At 37.9% G+C, this 20805-nt stretch overlaps 1 protein-coding gene across 1 annotated transcript in view; it reads left to right on the top strand.

Moving 5' to 3' along the window:
* LOC141426409 (uncharacterized) overlaps positions 1–20805 on the top strand; it is a gene marked incomplete in the record, with an annotated part of 121237 nt that overhangs the window by 68750 nt on the left and 31682 nt on the right. The window contains 3 exon segments of the mRNA XM_074085295.1: positions 7854–8036; positions 8474–8668; positions 9198–9374. Of these exon segments, the coding sequence (XP_073941396.1) occupies positions 7854–8036; positions 8474–8668; positions 9198–9374 (555 nt within the window).

Here is a 20805-nt window from a genome sequence, read left to right as displayed (position 1 = left end):
TCACAGTTAATACTAACCACTCCTCGCTTCGCTCGTCGTACCTGAAATTTATTTTTTTCGGCATATCACGATGTGCCCGGTATAGAGCTAGGAATATCGACGAATGCGTTGCTCTAATCGATCTGCCGTATTGTTTCTCAGGCAGATCGTGATATGCCTGGCCAACTTTTAGCCAATTCATGAAATGGCGCCATTTCATGATATGCCTAAGAATTTCGTGATCTGGCGGATTTTACGATCGGCCGCCGACATATACCTATGTATACCCTATGCCACTTCCTTACCCTTGTCAGTTATGATGAAACCTTATGTTAAAATACGTCCAGCGGTTGACACTACAGTGGGTGCCAAAGAAATAGATATACATACATGCATGAAACATAATCCTCCTTCCTTTTTTCTGGTGGGTGATTGACCCATATGTTCGTTCAGCTCAATGTTGCCGTAGTAAGTAGGTTACCGGATCCATTTTGCTAATTTGGCGGGACGTTCGACATCAGATCTCGTTGGGCTCCTAGCCTAATGTGATCTAGTAAAGGAGGATCTACAGTAGCTGTACAGTTGGCAGCAGCGGACGCTGCTTGGTTATTGTTTTTAAATAGGTCGGTAACGTGCTTTAATCGGCAATCGCACTGTCGATAAATGCTTAATATTGGGAACACTGCTGCGTCAACGTGTATAGTATAGTCGAGGTCAAATATCGTTACATTATAGTACCTTGTCACTGTAAGGGTTCTCTGCCGTTTGGGCAAAATATTTTTCGCAAATGTTTCAATTCCCAAGTATCAAACTTCGGTACTTTCATAAAACAAACCTAACCTAACCTACTGTGCTCTATAAAACCATAAGAAAATATTCTGAGAAGAATTTTTGGTTTCGGAGAAATTTGAAACTTGGGAAATTAAACATTTGCCAAATGAAACATTTGGGGAAAAATTATGTGCGAAACGGCAGTACATGCACTGTAAGCCTTCTGACAATTTTACACAAAATTTCAAACATGAAGCGACAGCGACGGTAGTAAAGTGTAAACATAGGACTGTAAAAGACTTTATTGCTGCAACAAAAGACATAAGTATGAAGTCGTGAGTTTGACCTAAAGTATTTATACTATTACAGATAGAATCAGAATCAGATAGTTATCAGAAATGAGGAGATACTTAGAAGAACAAGGATCACTGACATAGAGAAGCGAATTAGCGCGTTGAAGTGGCAATGAGCAGGCCATATAGCACGAAGAACAGATGGCCGTTGGGGCCGAAACGTTCTCGAGTGGAGACCGCGGATCGGCAAGCGCAACGTAGGTCGTCCACCAACGAGATGAACGTATGACCTGGTTAAAGTCGCGGGTTCACGGTGGATGCAAGCCGCTTCCAACCAAGGCAACTGCAGGTCTATGGGAGGACTATGTCCAACAGTGGACATACTATGGCTGATCTGATGATGATGATGATGAAATAGTTACAAGTAAAGCTAATAAAACTGCGTTTAAAACTATCGTGCTGAATTAAGTGTTTTTTATCTTTATCCTAGCAGCTGCTGACTGTACCCGGATTATTTGATCTACTTATCGATTGATTGATGCGACAGTTGATATGGGGCCGGGTTAAAATATGCTAAGCTCGTAAAATAGACTGTCACCGTTTTCAGAGCTTATATTGTCTAGCGCACTTGGTACCACAATCAGATTCACCATTTTTTATTTCAAATGGTAAAGGGTAATTGTGGAAAGAGATTGTGAATGGATTATTGAGCGTACTTGCAATGCAGCCTCTGGTGCATTGATCAAATAAAACTTTCATCACACTTGCTCGTAAACAGGGTCGTAACTGCAGGCTACCTTGCTTGCAACCCCCCAAATAAAACCCTCGACCTTAATGTGCTTGTCATGAAGCCCGTGGTCGGTAAACGAGTCATTGCCCGTACACATTTTCTTGTCATGAAGCCCAAGGTCGATAAATGAGCCAGGGCCCGTACTGATACTGCTGCGCGCGCTGCTGCAGGACCACATGCACACGCACGTCAGGCGCACGGGCGGTACTAAAATTACGAACATCGACTCATTAAAGCCCTCAGTCTTCGACTTCGGGCTTCTAATAGACTCTCGTTCGTAATTCTTTATTTACCGCCCTTAAGACACAATGTACTTTACTTTTGTAGAACAGTCAGAATATTCTGTTTGATTTTGGTCTTACGCTTAACATTCTCAGCATTTCTTGACCTGAGCTCCACTGTTAACTCTTATACCCGTTTTTCTCAGTTGTTTAAAAAAAAACTAATACATGAAGGTCATGTGCGTAAACTAAGTAGCGATAATATATTGGGCATTCATACCGCAATATCTTACGGCAGAGCAAGCGTGTTTTGCGAATGGAAATAGTTTCAAAGGTCGACTGTTGCTCGTAAATCAATAGGTTTAATAGCTTCGGGAAATAACAAGGGGGTGTTTTTCCGTTTACGCCAGTTTTTAGGTAGTTGTGTATCTCCCGGAAATAATTTCGTTCAGATGAAATGAAATAATTTGTAAGCTTTTTTTCTCTTTAATTCCACCTATCCCGCTATATTGGAAAAATCTATAAGTATACATAATTATCCAATAACTTCAAACGAAGACGTCGAAAGTTTAAGCTCGGCTTGGCCGATCGACACTTTTTTTATTGCGTGGGGGGGGGGGTCTAAAGTGACTTAACATTTAATACATTGTACTGTCCCTGGCCATTTCAATAAATTCTCTTCCAACCGTCTTGGGCTACAGCAAAAGTGACAAAGTGGGGGTATTCCAACTTTTTGTTGGTTAGGTTAGGTTAGTTGTAAATAAAGTGTTTAGTGTTTTTGTAATAAAATTAGACTTATTATTTTCCTCATAAATAAATTAGCATGCAATGTATACATGATACTACTTTGTTTTTATTCAAAACATCGCACTTGTCGACGTGACAGCTGTCACAGGACGCTTCTTTCTCCCGTATCTAATTATTAAACGCATCATTGCTGCTAGTTAATTCCAAATTAACAATTTGTTTTAATATTGGTTCACAGCACTTAAATCTACGCCTGGTTACAGTTTGAGGCTGTATCCACAACACGCTGTATATCTTCTAAGTTGCTACACTCTTGTCAGAGTGGTGGTGGTTGTGATAGAAAATCAGAGAGGCCACTACAAAACTCTAAAATCAAAGTTCGTATAGCACCGTCCCTTGCACTCGCGTAAGACGTCTGGAATAACACATAGGCTACTTTTTATGCCGATACCTATTCCCCCAAGATAGGGATAAAATCTGGAAATTTTGGACAGTTGTTCTTAACACAACCTCAATGAAGACCACGATATAAAATTTGGGAATTCCCAGGGGAAATATGCAAAATCCCGGAATTTCAATTAACTACCAAATTGAATAGTTAACGCGTGCGAAGCCGTGGGTAAACTCTAGTCTTACATAAAAGTTAATAATGTGCACAAACAACGTTATCTAAATGTTTGTTTCGCAACCTCTGCATCGTTCACATACTTAGACTTGGATGAAGAAAGTTCACTTTCCTTTAAAACGCTTCCTTTTTTGTTTTATAATATACCAACGAGGCAGAAAAATTGTTATGTTGAAAAATTATGTACAATTTGTGGTTAAGTAGCAATATGGTAAAAGTACGAGTAGATTATTTTTCCGAGTCCAAATCAAAATATATTCATTAAATTTAGCCTATTCCAAGCACATATGAATGTCAAAAAACCTACCACCGATCCAGAAAAACATCTGCTAAGAAAAACCACGTTCAACACGTATATATTTTTTTAAACACATTCATCACAACCCACGAGCCGTGGTGGCCTAGTGGTTTGACCTATCGCCTCTCAAGCAGAGGTTCGTGGGTTCAAACCCCGGCTCGCACCTCTGAGTTTTTCGAAATTCATGTGCGGAATTACATTTGAAATTTACCACGAGCTATGCGGTGAAGGAAAACATCGTGAGGAAACCTGCACAAACCTGCGAAGCAATTCAATGGTGCGTGTGAAGTTCCCAATCCGCACTGGGCCCGCGTGGGAACTATGGCCCAAGCCCTCTTGTTCTGAGAGGAGGCCTGTGCCCAGCAGTGGGACGTATATAGGCTGGGATGATGATGATGATGATTCATCACAACTGTATTTTTTGACAAGTCTCTCACCTAATTAGTTTTCAGTTGCCATTTTCACTTAACTTCGCAGCAGTTTTATTTGAAAGTGAACTGTATATACTATGTTAAATTTATTGTCCTGTTTACTCTCCCACCCTTTATCTTTATAGCTATCCATAAAAAAGTTTATATCAAACGTATTTCAATAATTGGAAAAGTTTTACATAATATAATATTACGCAATATTTACCTTCTTAAATAAAGATACCTACCTACTTAGATAAAGTAGTTTGACGTACATACTTCTCCATAGTTTACTAAATCAGGCACGTGTACTAAGTGTGTAATCAGGCAGGTGCAGCTGTAATCAGGTGCGTCTGTGCAACTGTTTTATATAAGTATTTATCATTCACCAATTTCCGTATCATAAAGCATATAAACTAAACTGTCACCACCTGATGAACTTACCGACATTTAGACGCGTTTACCGAACCGGAAGATGAATCATTGGCGGTCCCCCCACCTAGTTGGATTGCCGACATCACGAGGGTATCGGGCAACTAATGCAAGTGGCGAGTTGTCGTTCATTGTGGCGTTCTGATGGGGAGGCCTTTGTTGCCGTCTTAAGACGCGTTTAAAGCAAAATAAAGAAGTGATTTTTCCATGAAAGTGTACCTGTTTTTCTCTGTGTCCCGAACAAACCGTAGCCGCAGCCCGTAGCACGTCTACGGCCCTGAGCCAAAATCCGAGTTCAAGGGCAGTCTGTCGCTACGGTGCTACGAAAGCTCATGCCAAAGTATAAATACAGTAAACAATCTTAATACCGGTCGAGTGCAAGTTGGACTCGCACACCGAGGGGTTCTGTGCTGATTTAAAGGTATCTAATTGTAGATATTTGGCTCCTAAGCAATACTCAAACAGTGTGACTTTTCACTGTGAAAAACGCTGCTACTGGTTACGCGTCGCAAAACGTGACAGCAAATGTGCAGATGCATTGCTGAGACTGTGTGTAGGTATATCACTCATCATCTATTTTTGTAGCGTAGCTTAGCGCTGGTAGAAGCGGCAATCTCTATTGCTGTATGCATGCAGCTTGACACATCTCTGGTGGACTAGTGCCAATGCGGGACGATGTTCGTAGATAAGTTACTAGATTTAAACTGTGTCTAAGCGTTGTAATTAATATGAGCTTTACTGTCCCGAATATAAGCAAAAAACCAAAATAACGGACCATAATATTTGAATTATTATTATTATTATTATTTTAAAATTTATGACGGTGGAAGCATTCTACACTTCCACTGAACGTAGATATAGTTTAGATATAGTTAGTGTTTAGTTTTGTAACTAAGAGACCCCATACATCCCTGTATTATTATTATTTTGTATTTTTTCTTTAATTGTATACTGTAGTTTTTAAGTATTTTTTTTGTAATTATTATTATGAAAAAATGACTTTCTGCCAAGTTTCTTGCGGCGCATTCTTCTTGGCAATGATGGTCTTTCCGAAAGCGCTGGTAGTTTAAAAAATGACGTGTAAAAGTGCCCATTGCGGCCTATTTACTGAATAAATGGTTTGAATTTGAAATTTGAATTTGAACGGTTGAGAAGCGATGCGATATTGATTTGTATTATAACAAAGACTTTTGGGTAGAGGTATTGTTTTGTGCTCATTCTTTTCACGTTAAAAAAATACTAACATACAACTACCGTAAACTAACCGTAAAGCATAGTTTATGGTTGAAACTATGTCAGTGAAATGTCTCTATTCTCATTCATACTTATTTTATTTAGTGCTTGTAACAAAAGCTTGATGGAATTTAAACGTGTTTTTCAGGCGATTTAAGTCCTCATAATCTACGGTTTTGTTAAAATAATAAAGCGCGCCAGTCTACGACAAATTATCGATGTGCTAGTGAACGTGCTTAGAAGACATCTAAGTGTGCGTGACTGACGGTGCCGACAGCGACCAATCACTGAAAAAAAGGATAGCTGAAGTAGCTAGGCTACTTGACGTTTAGCCAAAATTTAAGGAACCAAAATAATGCTAATATTGCAAAACTGGTTTTGTAAGACAGCACCTAATTTTAGCTACTAGTAGGCCTTAGTTTTGTAGTCACTCAAGTTATGTTACAAGTGTCATTTTTTTTGTTACTTTTAGCAAATATATTTTTTCAGTGACGCTTGTATAACGCACACAGACGTTTTATACAGATAAATTTACACACGAACACATTCATAATAATTAAAACAATTTGAATATGAATATTTCCGTGCCAAGGTAACAAGAGTTAATGGAAAAGTAGAGTCTTAAAGCTTTTATTCTTGGCCTAGTTTCGCTAGCCAGTTCACTAGAGTAAAGTCTAGGGTTAGAAATATCGCAGTGTTAAGTGGCACGATTTGGGACCTTATAGTAATAAATTAAACCAAGTAATGGTCTAGAATTGTAGATGCTAGAATGTAGATTAAGCGGTATTCATTTATTACGAGTATTTAGAACCAGCAGTTTCTAGTGATTTGTGATCCGTATTTGCTAACTTACCTATAACTGTTCTTGTGAAGGTTTAAAGAAAAAAAAACTTTAAATTTCTTTTTATTCCTTTTTTTGATAATTCTGTGAAAACCTTAAGAGTGTTACACAACAAATGTTACTTGACAATAATTTGGAATAATTATTACCTTTCATTTGATACCTAGGTAAGTACTCATACGTAATGTTACATATAAACTGCGTTTTTAATCCTCCCGGCATATATTTTTTCGCGGACGCCATACGTATTGAAATATTATTAGAGATGGGCCGAATGTGGTTTGAACCCAATACGAACTTCGGCCGAACATTCTGCAAAAATCCGGCCTAATTTCGGTCCAGTATCCTGCGTCTAGTAAATTTTTAATACGACTAGATAGATAATAAGAGATTGTTATTAAATTAAATTGTTGAGACACACATTAATAATTAAAAATATTTTGTTTATATTTATGAAAATTGTTAATCAAATCTTTTTTTAATTCAATTTAATAATTGTAATCAAGATGTTTATTAAAATAACATGTACTAAGTTTATTTAATTTTAGTTGCATATTTTACTAATATGCTTTTTATTCAGTAGGTACAAGTAGGTGCTTTTTTCTAGTGCCGAATGTTCTTCTTGCTAGGCTAAATGCCGAAGTTCGGCTCATCCTGCCGGAATTCGGTTAAACCGAACCGGTTTTAGCTACAGACATCTGGGGTTCGGAGGCCTGGTGATCTGACATACAGGTTTCCCCTAGTTCAGGCACCAGTCTCCACCGCACAAGTCTTGTATCTAATGCAACTGTAATGTGTAAATTTACCGATTGTATTACTGGAATGTGGTGGAGTAAATAAACGCTTTTTTTTTATAAACACTTTTAAACCAAATGTAAAACGAACGAACTTTGGCCCATCCCTATATATTATATAACTAGCTTTTGCCCGCGGCTTCGCTCGCGTGGAATTCGATTATCGCGCGCTGTTCCCTCGGGAACTGTGCATTTTCCAGGATAAAAAGTAGCCTATGTCACTCTTGGCCCATAAACTATCTCTATGCCATAAATCACGTCGATCCGTTGCTTCGTTTCGACGTGAAAGACGGACAAACATACAAACACACACTTTTGCATTTATAATATTATTATGGATACCCTATGTCGCTCCGATCGACTACGCTCCGATTACTTACTTACCCAAATATCAAACATGTTCAATCTTTTAATTCCAGATACAGTCTCCATCCACTATTGCAACCGCGAGGTGGCGCTGGGTGTCGCAGGCGCAGCGAGTGAGGGTTATATTCGCACTCCGGGATATCCTCACTACTACATCGGCGACGAATGTCGTTGGCGCCTGCGAGCGCATCCAGAACAGAGGATACGAGTCACGCTGCTAGATGTCAGCTTGAGAAGTAAGTGGATTAGTGCTGTTGCTAAGAGATGTCGCTACTAGCGGCAACCGGCGACGGCTAGATTTTTGCCTACCCGGCTGCTTATAAAAATAAGTGTCGTTGGCAGTATTAGTATTTATGTCTGTGTATTGTCTAACGCGCTGATCTCTTTCTACCCTCGTCTTATACCGTGTGTGTGTGTGTGTGTGTGTGTGTGTGTGTGTGTGTGTGTGTCAGAAGAAGAGATGAAAACGATTGTGATTCCAAGTGTGTTAGACAAAACGGCCTCCGGTTTGGGTCACTCTGTTGGATGTCCTGTATATTTCACATACTTATAAAATATTGCTGTATTCAAAGCGTGTTTAGCAAAAAAAAAATGTCCTTAAAAGCAGAATGTTTGTTGTATTCCTAATTTTCATAAGCGCACCTGTAAAATGTGACGTTAATTTTTTCTACAGGTATAGGCCCATTCGAGAACGCGTGCACAGACTACGTGCTAGTACAGGATGCTAACGGGGATTCGTTGTTGTCGTCATGCGAGCAGGTGGAGCTGCCGCTCCGTCTGTCCTCGGTCACGGAGACGGTAGAAGTCGTGGTGGAAGCGAGGTCCGCGGGGGCCTTCCCCAAGAGAGGGGTGTTGTTTCATTATAAGAGTAAGTATCCAGTAATTGAGAGGACTTATTCTATTTTTTTATGTTAGATACTAATAGAATTAAGAGATGATAGTAGCATTCTAGCATTGTATGGTGTTGTAAAACAATTACCTAACCTAACAGATAAGAACAAAAAGACATGTGTATAAGGGGGATCTTATCTTTTAAACTGGAGGTCGATTTACTTTTTAAAAAAGGAGGTAATATGATTTATTTTATAATTTTGGATCCTATGCCGCATACAAAATGGTGGTGGGTGGTGGTGGTCAAATGGTACTGATAGCGCCATCTATGTTGTTAAAAGTGACTTCAAGGCACAACGATGTATCTACTGAAAAAATAAAACAAATTTTACTCTCAAGTTTTCCAATTTATTTTCGTCATTTATTATTTTTTATTTCGCCATGTTTATTTTACCAAGCTAAGTAGCTAAGTTAGTGTGAAATTACTGCGAAATTAGTAACATTAACTCTACATTTACCATTTTACGCTAATTGAAAACAGCGCCATCTATTATTTACATTTGCAGGTATAGGTTGCGTGACGCTGCCAGCTCCATCTGACGGCTACCTCGTGTACCGTAATGAAGACGTAGCTCACTACATGTGCAACGTCCATCACGTTTTCGTCGACACGCGGCAGAGGGCGCGCGTGATATGGTGCTACGACGATAACAGATGGAACGACAGTGTGCCTTTATGTGTTGGTTAGTATTTGAATTTATTCGTGGTTAAACGTAAATAAAATAAAATAAAATATTGATGTTGATGAATAATGGAACTAAAGGTTTTGCGTATAGATAGTGGCGCCAGGGCGCCTTCACCGCTGATTGAGTGTTTTCCGATTCGTCGGTCGCGTAGAAACTTTTTTATTTTTGGTGTTCTTTATGGTGTGATTATGAATGACAATATCAACATTTAGTACATTAGTACAAATCTTAAGAGCACATACACATTACACACACATAGTAGAGTAGACACATTTACTTATATATTAAGAAGTGTTCTATCAGACAACATTATTATTTTTCATTCAATTTTTGTGGAATAATCGAGAAAAAAAAAAAGGACGTTTCAGCAGGAATAAACGCTTTAATACATATATTCTTAAATAAATAAAGTGACAGTAATTAGCTAGGTAGGTACTTATTTATTGGTACTCGTAAAGTTGAACAAGCTTTACGAGTAAACATTAAAAATGTAGAGCTGAAACGGCCGTTGCGTTTTTTTTTTTTTTTTTTTTTTTTTTTTATGGTATAGGGCAAACGAGCAGGCGGATCGCCTGATGGTAAGCGATTACCGTCGCCCATTAGTCAAGTGCGTTTTTAAGGTAGGAGTACGTGAAGACTTGAAGTCATAGCGGTCCGGGAATACCGCAGGCGATAGCTCATTCCAGAGTTTTGTTGTGCGAGGCAGGAAATTCAAACGCACAGTTCCAAATGGTGAGGATGGAAGTGTTGTCGCGTAGGTCGGTGGCGAAAGGATGCGGCAGGGATCAACCCGAATAACTCCTCGGAGCACTTACATGCGATAGAGGATGCACAGTGAAGCTACATCTCTCAAAGAGTCAAGTCGATCGGAAACTCGTTGGCAGCCGGCTATTCGAGTCGCTCTCCGTTGTATGCGGTCCAGAGGGAGAAGCTGGTACTGGGAGCCCCTGCCCACAGATGAGAGCAGTATTCCATATGTGGGCGAACCTGCGCCTTATAAAGCTGGAGGCGGTGGGCCGAAGTGAAATACTGTCTCGATCTGTTGAGCACGCCGAGCTTCTTTGAGGCTAATTTAGCCTTACCCTCTAAATGGCCGCGGAACTGGACTTCACTCGAGATGTCGATACCAAGGATTCCGATACTGGCTGTGGTAGCTAGGGAAGTGCTTTCGAAAAGAGGTGATGCGACAAACGCAGACTTTTTGTGGTAAACGCGCAAACCTGTGTCTTTGTGGGGTTAAAACGGACTAAATTAAGTCTACCCCATTCTGAAACTTCTTTAAGGGAAGTCTCAATTTCAGACACAAACTCTGTGACGTTTTCCCGAGAAATATTGGCGCGGCGGTGTAAGAGGCATCAACCGTACTATCATCCGCATAACAGTGAATGCCGCCAGTTGGCAGCATATCATTGATATCGTATAGCACACAGCTTTTAGACATGGAGTCAGAGCATGGACTTTAGTCCGTTAGGAAGCTACATCCGCATAATTTCTAGACTTGAGAGGAGTGCTTTGTACCCGTCAAAGTAAGCTAACAGCCAATGTTGTCTCAATCGCCTGTGCCCAACGTCAGGTAAACCAGAAGATTACGGAAACCGTATTGTCGTTCAGCAGGTGAACTCTAGTACCGCTGGTCGTGAGACACAAGTGCAAAATTCGAACTTCGTATCTTGCCGTCCTGCTGACGCTTACATTATTTAATACGAGAGTGAAAGGGACGGTGCGATACGAATTTAGATTTTCGAATTTCGTTGTAGCCCCCTGGTTAGGATCCGAAGGCCCCCTGAGCGTGGTGGCCCCGGTGAACGGCACTGCCTAGTCCTGCCATAGCTGCGTCACTGGAAGAGTATTTAGTTATTTTTACAAGCCTTTATACACTTTTTTGTCCCATAGAGCAAGCCGTATGGCGTGCGTATTATGGTTGATACGTACAGTCACCAGCATTAATTTCTGCCACAGCGGAGCGTGCAAAAATATCTGACACGTCCTTCCGGCCCTAGAAATAGAGTCGTATCAGATATTTATACACGCTTGTTGTGTCAGATATTGGTGCTGGTGACTGTACGTAAGTTATAATATAAGTCTAACTTACGTGCGTATGGCGTGTGTATAGCCTCCTGACGCCCAAGACAAATTTTTGATTTATGAACTTAATATCATTTATGATAGAGTTTGATTTAAAATTACAATAAGAGAGAGAGAGAGAGAGAGAGAGACATTTATTTACACATATTCGATACACAGAAAAAACACGTTAGGAAGAAATAATAATTAAAAAAAAAAACATCGCATAGTATAAATTGTGACCCACTCAGCATAATGTTGCGGCAAGCCACAACGCTGTTTTTCAGTGGGACCCATACCCCACAATAAGTCCTTTATAAAGGACTCTGGGCGTTAGGAGGATAGATATAGCGATACAAACGCGCGTCGTCGGCGCGTTTAAAAAACGCGGTCTATAAAAGCCCTATGATTCTTGTTTGACAATTTAGATGGTTTTTTTTTCGGTAAGTAAGTATTTATAGTAGTATGGTACCTAGGGTAGAAAATGTTAAATTGTATAATATTACTTTGAGGTAAAATATTTGATTTGTAGAGTGCGACACAATAAATAGTTCACTCTGAAAATATTCCTGAACTAAGTTTTCATTAAGCAATAAAATATGTAAGTTCTTGTTAACGCTCTTTCTTTGCGCAACAAAAATACGGCACAAAAGCGTACCTAATTAATTTAATTTGAAAAATAGAGAAATTGAGTTCTCGGGAAAATTCGCTAGTTTAATTTACAGAAACCTTCGTTTTTTAAATTGAAAATACATACGAAGTAGTTATGCTACGGATTTCTTTTGCAAATAGATTCTTTGGATGGAACATAAACCCCCGTTTTCACTTTAGGAGTATTTTATAACAATTTCTACAATTTTGGCAAACTCTAATTTTCTTGGATAATTTTGTTCATTTCCTGTATGATGGTATTCAGGTACGTCAAAAAAAAATATTTTTTTTTATTAGCCCTTATAGCGTCCTACTGCTGGGCAAAGGCCTCCCCTCTTGACCTCCACAACTCTCGTTCTGACGCAATGTCAGTCAGGCCAGTCCTTTACGTACGTGTCCAGACCGTCCCGCCATCTCCTTCTCGGTCTGCCTCGATGCCGCTGGCCGTTCTCTGAAAAAATTATAAACTAATAAAAAAAACAATAGTTATTGATTCTAGCAAACAATGTCACGTTCAAATAACGCTTCCTTTGTAGTTTACAAGTACCATTTTATTATCTATAGTTTTCTATTATATTTAAACAAAGGAATGCAACCCATACAATATCCTTTGTGTGAGTATTCCGAATTACTCGTTAATGTAATGGCCAGTGAAACAAAGAACATCCATTACCCTGTTTATTGCTAGTAACTCCCTCACCCATAAAACAAAAGGAAATTGATATCAATTATGTACCAATATCAAAAGTTTCGGTTATAAAACTTGATAGAGCAGTATTTTTCTCCGTGAAGTCGTAAACTGCAAGTCCAAAATGATCAAACGGACGTTAATAAAAACAAAAATACTTTTCATAAAAACTTCTTTGATATTTATATTCACATTTGTACTTCGAGAAGAAAGCACATGCGCACTGAAAAATCATCGCACTCTTTCATTCGCGCCTTTATAACGGTCAAATGAAAGCGACAAATGCATTTCTGTCGGCCGCACTGCGATTATATTGTATCAACCTCTTTATCAAATAAAAATAAGCTGTAACTCGTTAGCATAAAGTTGGATTCGAAATGGGGATATCGGTTATTTTCATCATCGGGCTCCTTCAGCGACGCGACGTTTTCGTAAATACGGGAGTTCATTTCATTCGTCGCGCGATCGTCGCCGAGTCAGTTCGAATTTCGAACTAGCTGTCGCGCGCCGCCAGAACACGTGTAAAAGAAGTGAGTTTCTTCAAATTATTTACGTGATTTTAAAAATATTTTGGTGTTTTATACTCGCAGTTTTACCGGTAAAATAATTATTCAGTGGTTCTTAGTGGTATATTTTAGTAATTTCAGTGTGTTTTCATTCATGAATTAGTTTAACACGTGTTTTGAATAGGTTTTGAACGGGTGAAATGCGTTTTCGAAACGGAATGTGCTCGTTAGTGAGCGATTTTACTATAAATATCAAGGTTTAAGTTAAGTATAGTTTCGCATGTGCCACGCTCATTAGCCACATGATAAGGGTATTTATAATAAGCAGTAATTAACAGAGTTTTGTAAAAAAGTACGGTTAAATTTATTATTTACGTAATTTGATAAATTTTGACGTTGACATGAGGACAATGGAACGCAACGTGATGTGTCTCTATCTTTGTTGCTGGGTTGGCTACGAAAATGAATGATTTATAAGGCGCGTTTGATATGAAATGATGCGGGCCATTGTATTGCTTATCTGCTGTGATAACTAAAGTTGCTAAGGTCGTAATCAGTATTGCATTGACTTATCATTATTAATATTATTGTTTAAATTTAAATTAATGCTTAAAGACAAAATTACTTTTTCGCGTTCCATATTCTCAAAAGAAACAAATAGAACCCTTATTGTTCTTAAAGGATCTCTTGTGTGTCTGTCTATTACATCCGATTTGATCCGAACCTAATAAAGCGATCGAGTTAAAAATTGGTAGGTTCTACATATATGAAAATCGATCGATAAATAGATGATTTTGTAATATGGAGGCTGCTTTTGGTGAGTAATTAAGAACTTAAAAAAGTTTTGCAAACTACATTATACCATGTGAATGTGACATATGAAATAAGAGGTCTTGATGTAGAAATATCAGAAATATTTCTTTTATAATTATAAGAGATAGTTTAAAATAGTGAAATAAATGAGGAATGGTCAGCTTTTCGTATCTCCAAAACTACGGGATCTAATTAGTAATATACTTACAATATTTTTTCTATTTGTCCAAATATAACTTTCATTGTCATATGACCTAAACCATGACGTCATAGGTATATAGGTACGATGACCTGAGAAAGTCCATTTATAAATTACATTTTTCTATAAATCGTCAGATATTGATGGTTTTAACGACATTTGTTTCATTTTTAATATATGTACTCGTATCACTTTATGTTAAAACAAATTATATTTTTTTATAATCGCTAATTAAACTGTTTCGACATTTTGTTAGAAGTTGCAGTAGCCTCTAGCCTAGTAGTCGTAGATCGGGGGTTCAAACCGTAATTGTAACTTTGACTTTTTCACAATGCATTTGCTAAATTATAAAAAAAACACACGAGCTTTTCTATCAAGGAAAAATCTCGTGGAAATATCTGCATACACGTACGAAGCAATGAAATGGTTTGGGTGAAATTCACAATCGAAACTAAAGCCCAAGCACTTTTAATCGGAGAGGAGGGTTGTGCCCTTCATCATCATCATCATCATGTCAGCCGAAAGACGTCCACTGCTGGACATAGGCCTCCCCCAAGGCTCTCCACTCTGACCGGTCTTGTGCTTTTCGCATCCACCGCGATCCCGCTGCCCTGCCGCTGTGCGCCGCTGTGCCCTTCAGTAAGAGGTAAATAGAGCAGCGATGATTTATTAGATTTGATGTAAGGTAGGAACATAAATAAGATTTCGGTGCGTTTTTCCTTTGGGATTTAAACCTTTTCGCGATGAAAATTATCTTAAAAAATATTCATATGTACATAAACTATGCACCTGATAAATTACGCATCGTTTTAACAGCTCCGATGTGTAAACAAAACAAGCAAACAAAGGTAGTTATGCAAACAAATAAGGAATTTGTTCGTTTGACGGTCATTCTTTTAATCGAACAATGGCCGTATAAATAGGAGTTTTTAAGTTTTACATTTAATAAGGAAGGAAGTGGGTTTTGCACACAGCATGTAGTATAATAACACAAGTTGTGTGTTAATTTACATGAATGGGGTTAATAAGGAGGTAAATATTCTTGAACCTGTATTACCCAGTGCTATACATAGATCTCTTTTTAGGGTTCCGGAGCCAAAATGGCAAAAACGGAACCCTTATAGTTTCGTCTTCTCCGTCTGTTGTCTGTCTATCTGTCTGTCTATCCGTCCGTCCGTATGTCACAGGCATTTTACTCGAAAACTACAAGATGTATATCAATGAAATTTGGAGTACAGATGTCTTGTCAAAGCCGCTATTTAGTTTTGTAGTTAAATTACAAAAATAAATATGTATAGCGGGGGCACGTAACAGAAATTGAAAAAAAAAATTTTTTAACCCGCGTCAACGTGTGGCACATAGTTCGACAGCTCTTTTGAAAAGATAGTAAGGTTTCTCAACAAGTTTTTTGATTAAGTGAAGATTTCCGGAAATAATCGCTCCCAAAGTAGCCCCCTTCTATCTTGTAAACCGTTTATTACCGTTTATCCAAAAAATATGGAAAGGTAACGCTTAATAAATACTTTCAACGAAAATTGCTTTCAACATGATCGCATATAAGTACCGTTTTTGAGTTATTGCCGAAAAACTGCACTTCTCAACAAAAGGACGTAAGTGCCGCGAAGATATGCTCTTTCTCTGGTCATAGATTTTAAGACTGTAGTAAGTGTTTTAATTGTGTTATAACGCACATAATATTACTTACTTGATTTCTTTCGTAATGGCTACGGAACCCTATCTTGGGCGTGTCCGACACGCTCTTGGCCGGTTTTTTTCTAAATAAGCTCAACTGTTGGTGATTTGCCTGTGACTGCTTATTATAAGAATTCGTTTATCGCTATCCCGCGGGAAATAATCAATTTTATAGGATACTGGCGTTTACCCGCGGCTTCACACGCGTAAACTATTCGAGCTGGTAGTTGCAATTGAAATTCCGGGGTTTTACAAAATTCCCCTGGGAAATCCCAAAGTTTATATCGTGGTCTTCATTGAGGTTGTGTTAAGAACAACCTGTCCAAAATTTCAAGACTAAACCCAGGCGGTTTAAATTTCAAGATTTTATCCCTATCCCGTGAGAATATCGGTATAAAAAGTAGCCTATGTGTTATTCGTGACGTCGAGCTACCTAGAGGTACAGTCAGCATCTAAAGCAGCTATACACTTTCGTAATTTGTCGTTTTACAGCCAGCACATACCTACTAAACGCCATGCAATATTGTCAATGTGTCAATGCGACAGTAAAAAAGTGACCCGCTACTTTTGATGCTGACTGTACATACCAAATTTCATGACTCATAGCCCAGCGGTTGTTATTTCAAGATTTTATCCCTATCCCGTGAGAATATCGAGGAAAAAGTATCCTATGTTTTAATCCAGGTTATAAACTAACTTTTCGCCAAATTTCATCCAAATCCGTCCAGCTGTTTCAGCGTGAAAAAGTAACAAACATATTCACTCACTCACAAACTTTCGCATTTATAATATTAGTAGGATAGTAGGATAGGATAAATGATCCTATGTCCATTTCAGGACTACACCTTTCGTTAGAAGATCAGTTCAGCGGTTTTAGCCTCAACAGGTAACAGACAGACAGTAGGGCAAGGATGGATTTGATACATGAACATGACTCCACATGAGCCTCTCCAAAACTATTATATGCTATAGGGCCCAGATCTTTAATTTTTCAATTGATTCAATAATGTAGGCTCCAATTTAATTGAGCTATTTCTGTTGAGGTTTTAAGAGCTCTAATAATTTGTTTCTGATAAAGCAAAGTAATTAGCAGATGATTCCTGAGCGCCAAATCATTTTGCGGCCACGAACTAATCTGCCTTCATTTTAGTTTAAATTGAATTTGGATTTCGATTAAGTCGTCGCCAAGCCCTTGAAGGCTTTTAGGTATAAAAGAGGTTTCTCAGTTTTTAATTTACCTTTGGGTTAGAAGTAGGTATAGTAGAGCTAGCCTAGACCTTATGTTGTATGTATGTATGTGATATTATTTACTTTTCCGACGGATGTTAAGTATTTTGTAAGGTTTTTGAAGATTTTATTCACTTTATGGAAGTGTGCTTAAATTTACTACCAGTACTGGGTGATTCGGTGGATACGACCTGGACTCTACATCCTCAGGACTTAATTGATAATGGATCGTTCACAATCATATCTAAGTAAAACCCCCACACTTTTAATTGCAGAACATAATAAATGATATTGTAACGTATAACTCACGTCTAAAATCAAGTTTAGCTCGACATGTTTCGGGCTAATTTGTAGCCCTTCTTCCTAGGAGCAACGCGACTCGGTGGCTGCTGCTGCTGGAGCTGGAAGAAGGGCTACGAATTAGCCCGAAACATGTCGAGCTAAACTCGATTTTAGACGTGAGTTATCCGTTACCCTACCCTTCCGCCTTAACTAATTGAATCCGGTAGGGTTGGTCTTGCTCACGTCTTTAGAATCATCATGTACTTTTATGTATTAATATACCTACCTTTACTTTATCTTGACTAATTACATATGTATATTATAACGTCAGCTGGTTAAAACCGGTTAACGTTTTAGGGATGGAAACCGTTATCGCAGTGAAAGTAAAGGCTAGTTTTCACTTACACTTCACAACGCTCTTAATTTTTTCAAAAGTTTAAAGTGGACAGTTTGATGGCTTTCAACAGGCTCTCGCGCGGCCTTTGAATAAAATATAACCCGAATGAAGCAGACCAGTGAGACCTAGCTGTCAGGCGAGGGCGCTAAATGAATGGTAATGAGCGCTCGAGCCAAGGAACTCGTCGAGCACGAACTGTCTTTAGTGTCAATTTTTAGACGTAACAGCGTTTCGAACGCGTTCAAAAGTGGTTTTAGTATGTGAATAGGCCTTATATTTGGGATTTCAAAACAGCGTTCTGCTCACGCTAATTCGGTTTAATAGCAGAGTGTAGCCACAGTATTATATAACCCCGTTTTTACTGCGTCCAGTCTAAAATAAATGCATCACAAATCTTGGTGGAGATGAACATTTAGCTTTTTTATTCTGACAGTTTTGATATTGTTCAGACACGGCGAAGCGCGGCTGGCAAATAATAAAATAATTACTAGGGTAGAGTCGTAAAAATATACGAATGTCCCTTGGGATAATAATGATATTTGTAGCATAGCGTGTTTTGAACTGATTAAAAAAAATAGGGTATCTTGAGGGGTTAAATATGTACGTATCTTGATTAAAATTTTGCATAGTGTTTTGTACCTATCAGTGAAAGAAATTACGTACATCGTCGCTGAAAATCGCAGCTTATCTCCATCTATACCTTAAGCTATGTCTCCATTAATCTCTAGTTTTGAAACAAATCCCATTTCCACCGGAATTAATTAATATTTTTAAAGCCGCATAATCTTTCCAGCGTTGGCGGGAAACTTTGTTTATCGACGAAAGCGCCGGTCGGCAACTTTCTTTTATCATTTGGTTAGTTCTTTTCTCATTTTAGAGGATTTAGCCGATGGCAGTAGAGTACAAGGAGTTTGTGTTCTGTTGTATTTTGTATACACGATTCTATAGATATAGTCCGGATAATTTCTTACCAACTTTGTTAATTATAGACTAACGTTCTAAAGCATCATGTTAAAGGATCCACATAATATCAGCGTCGAGTCACCTTCCGTGGCCTGACAAATGCTGAGTGGATTCCTTTTTAATAACAAACGTATTAGATAGTTATTGGAATATTTGTTACTTCCTAATTGATTATGTTAGTTATGAAATAATGTTTCTTATTCTTATATCTCACGTACTTAAATTTTGTCTTCTTCTTTCCTCGTTCTGGGCTAAAGCTAAAGGCGGTGAACTTATGCCTATCTATGTAACTTTGTATCTATTTATAGGTAAAAAACCTTTTGTATGTAGTAGTAACGTGTCCGTATAGACAAGTCGACTTTCCATATTCGAAAAATGACTTAAGTCCCATATCAATTCTGTGCACTACTACATACGTACAACAGGTCATCTTCTTAAGCATTTTATCTATACATATCTTTGAATGTATGATATCTCTAAAATCTTCACATTATTTGATCACAATATTCACTAACAAACTACTACATCTTCCTCAAAGCCCTACCTCTGAAACTCGATCTAGTCCCGCCCCGACTATACAGGATGTTGTAGGGTGCGATAATTAAACTCGTCGAGTCCGTGCAATCGCTTTACGATCCTATAGTGTGCGGTCTGGCCGATGGGAGCCGTTTTACGGCCGGCTAGGGTTGGCGATTTTGAATTTAAAATTTACTTTTTGTTGCGAATTTCACCCAGAAGAGATGGATGCTGGTTTTATGACATAATAAAGCTAGCGGCTTAACTCGCTGTCAATATTTTTTCTTTCTGTAAGAAAATTTCGCCTGGCTTTTAAAATGCACTGTTTTTTTTTTAAATTAGTTTAGCGCTTAAGGCAATCTTGCATCTAAAAGTGGGCAATGATAAAGATAAAGAAACGAAGTGCCATTTTAAGAAGACTATTAATAAGAATAAGTTAGAGCAATGAGCAAGTATAAGGTTTAACTGACATAATTATTAACACGAATACTGCAAATTATATTACGTACCCCGTGACTGAAAACTTCTTTTGAAAACAACGCAGCAGCTTTTTTTATTGCTTATGATTATCGTTGAATTAATATTCGCTTTCAGTCTTTATCTGATAGTATAAAACGCGGCGGTAAGCTCGTTACAACAAATTCACGAAGTAACTCATAATGAGATTTAATTTAATTTTCAGCGTATTTCATTATCACAGGTTTCGTTCTCATTGTTTCATTTGGATAAACAGCGTCGGCAAAATTAATTATAAAATTATAATAATTATAATGAGAACTTGGTGCGAGATAAATAGTAATTCGGTTGTGAATTTAAATAAATAAACGTACTAAACAAGTAACCTTTATAGATATCTTTTTTTTCTTTCATACAAATGATTTTCACTACACTAACTACTCTACAAGTGTTAGTTTATATAATGTAAATACAGTATTTGAATAGGTTATTTTAAGTAGGTTACCTATACCTAAGTAGCTACGTAAAACGCTTGATAAAATTTAACTGTGAAGTCACGAATGTCTAAATTATATACATAATATAGTCAAAATACATTTAGGAACGTTTAATATTTCAATTGTATGCAATTTTATGTTTAATTTGTTTGAAAATACTTCACATATTGAATTTACACTTGTTATTATCTAGTTCATAATTTCTATGCTTGAGAAAAAAACCGGTCATTTTACTAATTTCTTTTAAAATATTATAATAACATTAATGATTCCATTCGTAATGTCAGTTTATTGCCAAATTATTAAAACAGAAAACACTCATCTACAATACCTTATAAAACAAATTCCATAAAAGTAACATTGTTTACCACCTTCACTACTCAAATCTAAACAGCGTTTAAAATTGCCAATAAAATATTTATGGCTGGCGGCACCCCTACGGACCCCAGAGTGCCATACGTCACATTAGCTATGGAC

The sequence above is a fragment of the Choristoneura fumiferana genome, chromosome 3, assembly GCF_025370935.1.
Source record: "Choristoneura fumiferana chromosome 3, NRCan_CFum_1, whole genome shotgun sequence".
Lineage (NCBI taxonomy): Eukaryota > Metazoa > Arthropoda > Insecta > Lepidoptera > Tortricidae > Choristoneura > Choristoneura fumiferana.
Note: the sequence above shows the minus strand (reverse complement) of the source record. Positions and strands in the feature narration are given on the sequence as shown.